An 11,467-nucleotide genomic window follows, 5' to 3' on the forward strand; every position below is an offset into this window, starting at 1 on the left:
TTTACTCTATTTTTGTAGGTGGAATCTTTTTATTAAAACAATCTTCTTGACTTATTCCTCTTGATCCACAAAACCTTTCCTATCAATGAGTTTGTTTATGGCGTTTTGCATCTTTTACTGGCATTGAGAAAAGAGGATGGGATCCAGCTCAACAGGAAGCTTAATTCGAATAAGTAGTGTAGAAAATTAATGGATGGAGCATAGCGCTCACATAGATGACCAGACGCATCACTGATGGTGACCTTGCTATTAATCTTATCATTGAGCAACAGAAGAGGAAGCCACATTATAGCTTCATCCACAGGAAAAAAAACAAAGAAAAACACCAGTGTGTGTGTGTGTGAGTGCTTAACTGTAATAATTTACACACAGACACACATATATCCAGTGGTGCAAAATACCAAGGCCAGAGCAACAGTGACCATTACAGTTGTCCCTACTGAGAGTGGTGTAATTTATTTTTTATTTCCCTTTCTTTTTTTAACGCAGCAGTGCTTCCTGGGGTGCAGTCTGTTGCTTGGCAACATCTGGCAGTGCTCAGTCAGAGAGAAAGAGAGAAAGAGAGAGAAGAAAATATGGCCAATGCAACCAGATGCTAATATACCTTTATTTTTCCACAAAATGTCTGCAAAAATTCCATGTAAACTATGTTGTTATTTTTTTTCATTTTGATGCCTATTTTTTTTATATCAGAATGATATGTTTAAAGGTCAGTGATATTAGATGGATACCCTGACAAGTCAAGTCACGTTTATTTATATAGCCCTTAATCACAAAAATGTGTCAAAGGACTGCACAGGATTACAATTACACCATTACCTGATCTTGACAAACCTGACAAAACCATGAGCAAAACAAAATAATGACAGCTCTTTAGGCAGAAGAGAAGGATTATAATACAAATGTAATATTGTCCAGAGAGACTCAATTAAAATTGTAGGAGTCACATTTGACCCCAACAGGTCATCAAGAATTTGACTAGATTAGCTTTTTTATTCCTTAGCAACATTGCAAAGATTCGCCCTCTGCTGTCCCAGTTTAATGCTGAGATGATAATTTAAGCGTTTGTTACCTCATGTCTTGATTACTGTAAGGTATTACTTTCCGGTCTTCCATTGTCTAGCATCAAAAGTTTGCAGCTTGTTCAATATGCTTCAGTGAGGCTTTTAACTAGAACACAAAAAAGTTTAATCACATTACCCTAATTTTAGCTGACCTGTGTTGGTTCCCTTCAGGTTTAAGATGTATTTTTAAGGTTCTGTTGGAATTTTACAAACATTTGCATAGACTTGCCTTCTAACAAATTTCTAATTTAATTTCCCCTTATGTTCCTGCTTGGAGCCTTTGCTTAGAAAACGCTGGTCTACTAATGATTCCAAGAGCAAGAATGAAATTTCCAGGTTCGTGTGTGTTCTCCATTCAGGCCCAGGTGCTATAAAATGCTCTGCCCTCCGAGATACGATATGCAACCTGATTGGAAGTGTTTTAACTTAAGACACTCTTGTATTCTATAGGTTTTGAGTTGTGTTGACCTGGCACTCTTGTCATCTAGTCCTTTAGGAAGGAGGATAAGCCTGGTTGCTGGACGGTTGCGGACCCTTGACCTGATGTACGCCATAATCTAGAATTTGCGCCATCGGTCAAGATTTTGGCGCGGGAAGCTGTCAACTGTACATTTTGTTATTACCTATATTTAGTGTTGATGATGTGTGTATTGTTCGTTGATGACCTTGCAACATCCATTGAAGCCTGTTCATCCTGGAAGGGTCATTACCTATGTGAGGCCCCTTCTCAAATTTTCCTATTTCCTCATGCTGAGGTTTTTGAGTTTTTCTTTGCCCTCATGTAGGTTTCAGATCAGGAGGGGTTGTAATAGAGGTCTGCGCAGCCCTTTAAAGATTTTCAAAATTAAGAACTATACAAATAAACATGACTTGACTTGATTTGACTCGAAGAGAAGAGAAGAGAAGAGAAGAGAAGAGAAGAGAAGAGAAGAGAAGAGAAGAGAAGAGAAGAGAAGAGAAGAGAAGAGAAGAGAAGAGAAGAGAAGAGAAGAGAAGAGAAGAGAAGAGAAGAGAAGAGATCAGTTCCCTTGTGCTAGCAAGCAATGTGACCAATAGACTGTTATTTGAATGTACAATATGAGTTCTCTGGTGGGTTGCCATTTATACAATTATATCACATGAAAATGACTCTAAGCTAGCTTCAGCTGACAACCCATTGCTGTTCGCCTGCATTCAAAAGCAGAGCCATGATTGGTTGTGGGCTGAGGCCCCAGTGTTAGTGATGTCATATTCAATCAACAACACTCAAAATGATGCACACCAGTAGCGGTCCATGAATTTCACACCTAGGCCTTCAGTCATGGCCCCAAGTGATGTGTCGATCACTCTTGGATGTGAACGACAGAAGCCAGCTCCCTGCCAATAAAAGCCGATTTCCTTCAAGAAGCTTTTTTTTTCAGGGATTCTGTGTCGTTGACTTCATCTTTTGTAGAGAATTTATGATAAAAACAAAAACAGTCAAGCATCCAGAACAATTTGATTAGCTGAGCGGTAGGGGTAGGCAAATATCTGCACACAGCCTACTCCCCTAAACACATCCATATATTTTTCATTTGCAGTATTATATGACATATCAACAGAATAACTCTGCTGGCACATAGTTTTGAAACCATTGTTTACAACTCAAATGATGGTCAACAGGAGCCTCAACGATCTTAAGTAACTGAGGGAGACAGACAAATTTTAAGTAGTGTATTTGTCAATATGGGACAGAGGCTCTGGCATTATTGTTATTTCATAGACTTTATCGAATTATCAAACGTTACAGAGTGAAATAAAATGTGCAGAAGAATTCAAAGAATTGCCTTTAAATGTATGGCGTGGCTCTGAAAAAAAAACCTCTAAATAGTTTGCTTTCATGGGTCTTTAAGTCAAACAGTTTCCTAACCCCTGTCTTAAGCTCTCACTTTCACTTATAGGCAGCTCAGTCTGCTAATGATGACACACAGTCACTCACTTAAACGCACATATTTACAGATATACAACCATAACAGCTCCTCCTCCCCTCACCTGCAGGTACACGCACAAAAGATTGCCGCAGGGCATGAACAAACCAATGAGATACCACTACATACTTGCTGCACACGTGGCTGGGAGAAGATTGTGCCGGACTCAATGGCACAAACACAAATAATGTAATCCCATTTTTATCGCGGCAAATGGGAACAGAAAATAATTTTTTACATGCGCACTGCTGGCCCCGCTTATATTACTTGTACATCATTGATAATGGACCATGGCCGCACGGGTCCTGTTCATTTTTGGCGAAAAGAACGGAAAAAAAGACCTGCCACGCATGACACAACTTTGCTCTCCCAGCCCCCCGATCTCGTTAATAGTAATCTGGGGAATATGTATCATATCCAAAATAGTGCAGTTCAATTTAGGTGGGCCACAATGGCACCCTTCAGAGGCCCGAACCCAAAAAATGCACTCTGGCCCTTGCTCTAAGCAATAGTAGATCAGGGACAATGGAAAGCTGCCGCAACTGTACAATGTATTATATTATTATTTTATTATATCATAGAAATATAGGATAATGGATCAATGTGATAATGGATTGCTGAAATACAGTAACGATAAAAAAGGTATGCCAGTCCCTGCAAAAGTGCACTCTGCTGGTCACCGGAGAATATTTTTCAAGCCACTATTTCGCCTTGTATCACTGTACTCCAAGATACCCACATACTGTATACACTTACGAAAAGAGCTCATTCCAGTTCTGCGGGCATTCTTTGATGACAAAACAAGTAACCTGCACAAGCATGCACTCACATTTTCAGTAGTTGAATTCAATGCTGCACTTACATGTACTTTTTGTGTCTTAAGCTCATCCATCCATCCATTATTTGCCTCGCTTATCCTGAGTAGGGTCGCGGGGGTGCTGGAGCCCATCCCAGCTATCTTCAGGCAGTGGGCAGGGGACACCCTGAACTGGTTGCCAGCTAGTCACAGGGCACACAGAGACAGACAATTCACACTCTCATTCACACCTAGGGACAATTTGGACTGGCCAATTAACCTGACATGCATGTTTTTTGAGTGTGGGAGGAAACCGGAGTGCCCGGAGAAAACCCATGCAAACCAGGGGAGAACGCGCAAACTCTACACAGGGAGGTTCGATCTCATGACCTCAGAACTGTGCTGCATACGCACTGACCATTCCGCTGCCAAGCTGCTACATTTTAATTAAACCCGTTGAATTCAAACTTAATATAATGTCCTTGCATAAAACATGGCTTTCCAGATCTCAAACCTAATTTGTCAGAAAACTTGGTGCGGCTGGAAAGTCAGGGACAGAACAGAATTGGAACTTCATTTGACCTCGGTATATACAGTGCCATGAAAAAGTATTTGCCCGATTCCTGGATTATGTGTTTTTGCATATTTATCCCTCAAAAACGTTTCCCATCATCCAACCAATTATAATATTATACAGACAACCCAAGGAAATACAAAATGCAGTTTTGAAATGTTGATTCCACTTATTCAGGCACAAAATAATCTAGGCCCATCTGGCCACACAGAAAAAATACCAGTAAGGTTTTAAAGTGGCCAATGTCCGGATTTAAACCCAGTTGTGATGGTGGTGTGACCTTGAACAGGTAGTTGACGCTAGAAAACCCTTAAATATGGCAGATTTTACACAATTTTGCACAAGAGAGTGGGCCAAAATTCCTACACAGCGTTATAAAAAACACACGTTACCAATTATCATAAACTTTTGATTTCTGTTATCTCTGCAATAGGTGTCCCAATAGCTATTAGGTTTAGGGGGCTATTACTTTTTCACATAGGGCCAAATTGGTTTTGATAAAGATATTCATCCATCCACTATCTGCACTGCTTATCCTCAGTAGGGTCGCGAGGGTGCTGGAGCCCATCCCAGCCATCCTCGGGCAGTGGGCAGGGGACACCCTGAACTGGTTGCCAGCCAGTCGCAGGGCACACAGGGACAGACAATTCGCTCGCTCATTCACACCTAGGGACAATTTTGACCGGCCAATTAACCTGACACGCATGTTTTTGGAATGTGGGAAACCGGAGTGCCCGGAAGAAACCCACGCAAGTACGGGGAGAACATGCAAACTCTGCACAGGAAGGTTGGTAGCTGGATATGAACCCATGACCTCAGAACTGTGCCGCACACGCGCTAACCACTGCGCTGCCGTGCTGCTTGATAAAGATAGCTTTTGCTAAATCAACCCAACCCTTGATAACTGTATTACAGCTATAAAAACCTTTATTGCAGCTATTAAAAAAAGCATCTGTCATGGTTACCATGGCGTACAATTGGTCCCCTCCGCATAGCGCCAGGTTCTGTCACGGTTGCCACGGCGCTCAATTGGCGCCAGGTTCTGTCACGGTTGCCACGGCGCCCAATTGGCTCCGCCGTTTGGCGCCAGGTTCTGTCACGGTTGCCACGTTGCCCAATTGGCCCCGCCCATGGACACCAGCTGAAACGCGTTGACAGACTGCTGCCTGGGAGTACTTAAACGCTGTCCTTTGAGCCGTTTGTTGTCGAAGCGTCTGCGAAACTCCTGCTAAACTCTGTTGTGTTTTGCCAAGCCCTGTAAATCTCCGTTCTGCTCCTGTTTTGTTCTCGCCCTGACCTGTTTGATTTTGACCACTTCCTCGTTCCGATCAATCCACTTCCATGATCAATGATCTCCGGATCGAGGGTGCACTCATTCCTCTTCTCCCCAATAAACTGTGAGTAACGTTACGCGATTGGGTTCTGCTTCCTGTTCTGGTTCGTGACATCATCAATGATAACCTCATGAAATTTCAAAATATTCAGGAACTTAACCTGATTTTGTTCACCAAAAATCATTGTATTTGTGCACAGATCCAGCTTCCAGATTCAGTGCATTTCAGTTTCGTCAAGAAGTTCTTCTCTATCGCCGTCAAAGCTCATGCTGGAAGTAGAGCCTGTCCTGTCGTATTTTTGGCATAAGTTTTTATTCGATTTAGGGCTGAAGATGTCCGTTCGACAGAAGCAGAGTACCCAGGAATTTTTACTTTACGTTTTTGTTGTGATACAGACGCTCCCCTACTGACGAACATTCGAGGTACGAAAAACGGGAGATACGAACATTTTTTTCGGGATGTCGAAAAATACTTCAACATTGCTGTAAGTTAGATTTTGTATTGTGTGCACCTTTTTCCGAGTACAGGACATGACTGTAGTGCTTCTTTCCGCCGCTACCGGCGTGTGGTGGCGAAGTGAAAGGTCACCCAGCATCCACTCCCAAGAAAAAAAATCCACTTCTTCTTCTAATTCATGTGTAACATTCTATTATTATTATTATTTATTGTTCAATATCTCGTGCAACCATCTAATATGGTTCGTGTAAAGTGAAGAGGCGAGCCGTTTCTTTAGAAATGAAAGTGGAACATGAAAGCTTGATGCGGTTGAGAAAATGGTTGGATCACTTTTTTCTGCCACTTTCTACCACGGAGGAGGAACTCTTGAAGCCCATCTTCCAAAAGTGAGTTAAACTTTATTTATCTTTATAGACCATATTATTTTATGAAATCTTTATTTTTTAGGACAAAACAATACAGGTTACGTATACAAGCCTTAAACAGACTTATATATACCTTAAACATACAAGCTATACAAAATATAGCACTGAAGCAACTCACTAACAAATTCAACTTCAGAATGATCGTCCGGATCTCGTTTGTAAGTAAGGCAGCGTCTGTACTTCCGTTTATCTCACATAATTGAGATATATTTTTAGGCAAGCAGAGAAGGCCTTGGTGTTGTATGTTCAGCACAATGTAGCAAACTAAAAGTAACATTATGCAGCCCATTGATTCACATTCCACCACCAGAAGGGTGCAACATCCGTAACAGGAATGAACATCTATTTAGAAAACTTAGCAACTGCCAATACTTCTGCAGCCAACTTCTAGGCTTTATTTTTGTTGGTATCTTTGTTGGTAAATGTGATTATGCATCTGTGTTTGTAGGACATACTGTACATATATGAAAAACTGTAATGCTAAATAGTTTCACCCCATTTCACACGATGTTGGTTTTTCGTTTTTTTGTTCTTCAGTAACTGAGAATTCCTTTTTCTGGTGGCTTCAGGAAAACATTAAGACATTAGGGAATGAGAAACACAAAATACTGTCAAGAAAGAGACAAAGGAGGTTTTGATTCTATTCCCACTTTTTTATGTTAACTCATATCAAAATCGGCAAAAGAAGACCAGGCTTTTCATTGGGGCACACCTGAAGAACGCATTTTAACACTACGCCAGTGAACATATGTTCCTTTCTATGGATTGTAAAATGTACACTGAACGTAGCGTTACATTTTCAGAGTTAATTTTACTCCTAAAAGAGTTATTATTTTTCACTACTCCTCACAATGAGTGTTGATCAAGTTTTACACTAGGTGAAAAGTCACAGCCCTTGTGCTTTCAACGTAGAGTTAAATTTTCGGGTTACATTTTCTGAGTGATTTCTACTCTGATAAGGGTTATTATTTTACACTATACTAAGGAAGGTTTAAAAGTTTTACACCAGGTGAAAAGTCACACCCTGCGCTTTTTTAAAACACCGAAAAGCTCAGAGTTAGGAGATGAAATATTTATCACAATTTTCTTAATTTAATAAATCCAAGTGTAAAACTTATGTGAACTCTATGTCGTTTGCCTAACACTGGAGGCTATTGTGTTCCTTATACGCTGTCCATTGTTGGAAGAACACCAGAGGAGTTAAAACACTTTGACAATGAATATTTACTGTAACTCTGGTAAATTTACTGAGTAGCCTGCATTTATGATAGAGAGTAAGTTACATTATACGTACTTTATTTCTTGGAATTTTGGGTGTTTTTATAACTTTAGGCTAAAACTCAAATGTTGTTTTGCAATGTTGTTTATCGCCTGAGGCGTGTGCACGTGCAGAAATGTGCAAACGCCAGCAGGCTGTACACTTAATATTAAACTTTAACAGAAACAGTTAAGATTTCTCAAACATTAACAGAGGTTGAAAGGGGAAGCGCGTTTTAAAGCGTGAGTGTAGAAAAAACTCGCTGGAGAGAAGCATAAATGCAGCATTAGAGAGCACCAATGAGTGTATATAAGAATTGTAGGAGAGAAGTCGCTCTTACATTCTTTTATCCTCAGGGTAAAGCTGTCGATGCATGGCCATGGAAAACCCGAAGAGACTATTTGGATCTCCGTTCTTGCGCACGACGTCCTCCGTGTCCAGGTTAAAGGCTGAAGAGGTTCGAGCGCATCCCAGAAGGAAAGCGAGCAACAGCCGATGCGCACCTGACATTTTCCCCTCCATGATGACGACCCGGTCGAAAATGGGTTACAAAATGACTAATCCTCGACGTGGGAGCGCAGTGGCACTACTGAGAGAACATTGAAAGAAAGGGCTGCACGGTGTCAACTTTTCACTTGGGGTTGCCCCGCCCTCGACCACACTGACACTCAACCCCCTGCAACTTGGAACTTTCATTTTTTTTTAGGCGTGATTGAAGGTGCAGTGTGTAATAATTGACTAATAGATGTCACTGTATTGTGAAGTGCAACCTAAAACGAGTGGTTCAAATCACAAGGAAGGTTAAGAACTACGAGACTCAAAGTGACCATACCTCACTGCTGTTCTTTTCTTTGCCCAGCTTTTTTCGAAGAAAAAAGAAAGGGGGAAAAGAACAAAAGAACAAAAATACAAAAAGGGGCTAAAGAATGAAAAAAACAAACAGCGAGAAAAGGAAGTATACAACAAAAAGGTAGAAAAGAGAAAAAAGCGGGCACAGAAAGAAAAATAATGAAAAAAAGAAATTATGAAGAAAAAAAGAAGAGAGGACAAAAAGAAGAAAGCGAGAGAGAGAGAGAGAAAAAGGAAAATGTGATGGGAAAAGAAGAAAAAAGGAAATAAAGAAGGGGGAATAGACAGTGTTTTAATTTTGTTTGGTTCCCGTAGCAACAAGATGGTGTACAATCATATCCGTTCCCCTTGGGCAAGCCTCATATTAAGTAGGATAGATACAACATAAGGGTATTTTAAAAAAATGCAAGTTTATAGACAGTTAATGTTTTTTTTGTTATCCTTATAAATATTGATTTATTTATTTTTTCAACAAAGGAAGGTTTTTTGTCAACCACCGGGAAGCACTAAATAATACACACTGTCCCATTAAAGAAATAAAAACAAAAAATGGCATATAGCACATAAAATGAAAAGGAATGGGGTTGGTGAAGAAAATAAACTGGCAGAATTTTCAATTTAAATTAAGAACTATCACGATGAAATGAGCATTTTAAATTGCTCCGCTTATCATTCCGACAATAAATTGAGATTCCTGACAATAAAGTGACTTGTTTCTTGAAAGACTTTGATCTCAGAATTCTGACATTTTTTTCGCAAGAATTCTTATTTTCAAGGTACAGCGTGGATTATTTAGCGCCTCCTAGTGGTTAAAAAAGGTATTCATTTTTTTTAAAAATGAATTCAGATCTCCAACATTTTTCAAGTTGAGACGTAGTTTTTTACTTATTAGCGCAGAGGGCACCCAGTTTGATATGCATTTAAAAAATAACCACTTATCATGTTATTACTATATTGTTTTTATGTTAATACCAGGTTAACTATTAGACGTATGGTTAAATAGACCCAGTCAACTACTACAAAAGTCGTCTTAATAGAAAATCACAATGAGCTGTTTTTAGAAAAGGTCCGTGGGCACCTCTGCTGTCTTTGGGGGCCACCCTGGTACCATCAGGCACAGCGGTCAAGACCCAAGAGTCATAGCCAGAAAGAAAGTCTCATCACAAGACCACGCCTGATCAATGACCAAAAACATATCAAGATGTTGTAATTATATTGAAGTGAGGAATGAAGGCTGGACACAGACCCTGCATAGGCGAAAGCTACTCCCTGACTATCGGGCTTTTTCAAGAGACACAACCCTTGTTCTTCGCAATAGAACGTGTTGGCAGACAATTCAAGCTTTGTGTGTGTGGAAGGAAAAAGTGAGAGAAAGAAAGCGAACGCCCACATGTTGTAAAAAAATAACTGTTGATGATGGAAATGCCGAAGCAGCAAAAGGGCAAACCGGGAATATTTCTGTTCCTATACATTTAGTCAATGACACTGAAACCATCAGAATGAGCTAGTAGGTCCTAGTCTTTGAAGGCTTTGTAACATGTTGTTTAAATGTGGTTTTTAATGCCAACTGCAGGCCTTTAGTCATATTCTTCAAAGCCCTGCCCTGTGCACTTCAACAATGGCAATACAATCTTTCGTAAAGTATTGGCTAGAGCTGTTTTAGTTCCAATGAAGTTTAGCATGGGGAGAGTACCAGAGGTCAGAAACAGTAATCAGCCTTATCACGTTGAAAGAACAGTGTTCAAAGTAAGCCAGTCTGCAGTAACTCCCACTGACCTTCAAAGTACTCACACAATTGCCAGTCAACATCTTCCTTGTTCTCTTATACACCCGAACAAAGGGACTCTAGACGGGTGGCCTGCTTGGGTGTCGCTGACATTTTGGGGTTTACCAGTCATCTGTCATCTTGTGATGTGTAGCTCTTGTATGAAAACACTTTTGTCAAAGACAGTCTTCAATCTGATAAAAGAAGGATCCGTTTTGTACTTGGATGCATCAAATCTAACTTTAAAATGTATAGGTTTTGTGGCTGGGCTCTCCCTTAGAAACAAGGTGAGAAGCTCAGGTGAGGGACTCGGTGTAAGGCTGCCCTCCTCCGCATTGAGGGGAGCCAGTTGAGGTGCCTCCTGGACGCCCCCCTCGGAAGGTGTTCCAGGCATGTACCACCGGCAGGATGCCCCGGGAACAATCCAGGACATGCTGTAGAAACTACATCTTGAGGCTGGACTGGGAATGCCTTGGGATCCCTTCTGATGAGCTGGATGAAGTGGCTGGGGCTATGGAGGTCTGGACTTCCCCGCTGAGGCTGCTGCCCCCGCGATCTCTACCTGCAATTTTTTTTTAAACAAGACCATTTTTTTACTACCAAAATGCCCAATGTGACCAAATACTCATTTTTTTATTTTATAAGAAATTAAAGAAATTACACAAGTTTTCCTTTTTTCCTTTTTAAACAAAATGATGTTTAAAGGTGCTGTACGGAACTTCCTTGCGCGCTACCGCCATCACCTGGCTTGTGTCATTATTTCAGCCTCTTTCAAGCTCCTCATGTTGCGAGGGCATTTCTAAGACGTGTGAGAATAAACTCTACTTTTTTTTAAATCTTTTTTTGGGGTTTGGGTTGGTGTTTGGACTGTAATTGAAACAGGCCTTTTCTTACTTTCACAATTTTCACGCTACACTAACAAAAAAAACATTGGACGAGCATGAAATCACTCTTTACCCCCTTTACCCCCGCGTCGCCCCATTCCTTATTCCCAATGTTG

At 40.7% G+C, this 11,467-nt stretch overlaps 1 protein-coding gene across 2 annotated transcripts in view; it reads right to left on the reverse strand.

Moving 5' to 3' along the window:
- Positions 1-8,435, reverse strand: part of LOC148373874 (integrin alpha-6-like) — a 38,586-nt gene extending 30,151 nt beyond the window's left edge. For both annotated transcript variants that reach the window (XM_088329815.1, XM_088329821.1), the window contains exon 1: positions 8,194-8,435. In XM_088329815.1, the coding sequence (XP_088185941.1) occupies positions 8,194-8,375 (182 nt within the window). In that variant the 5' untranslated portion in view covers positions 8,376-8,435. The remainder of the gene's footprint in view (positions 1-8,193) is intronic.
- Positions 8,436-11,467: the final 3,032 nt, after the last annotated feature.

This window comes from Urocampus carinirostris, chromosome 1 (genome assembly GCF_059441175.1).
Source record: "Urocampus carinirostris isolate Australia breed hairy pipefish chromosome 1, RoL_Ucar_1.0, whole genome shotgun sequence".
NCBI lineage: Eukaryota > Metazoa > Chordata > Actinopteri > Syngnathiformes > Syngnathidae > Urocampus > Urocampus carinirostris.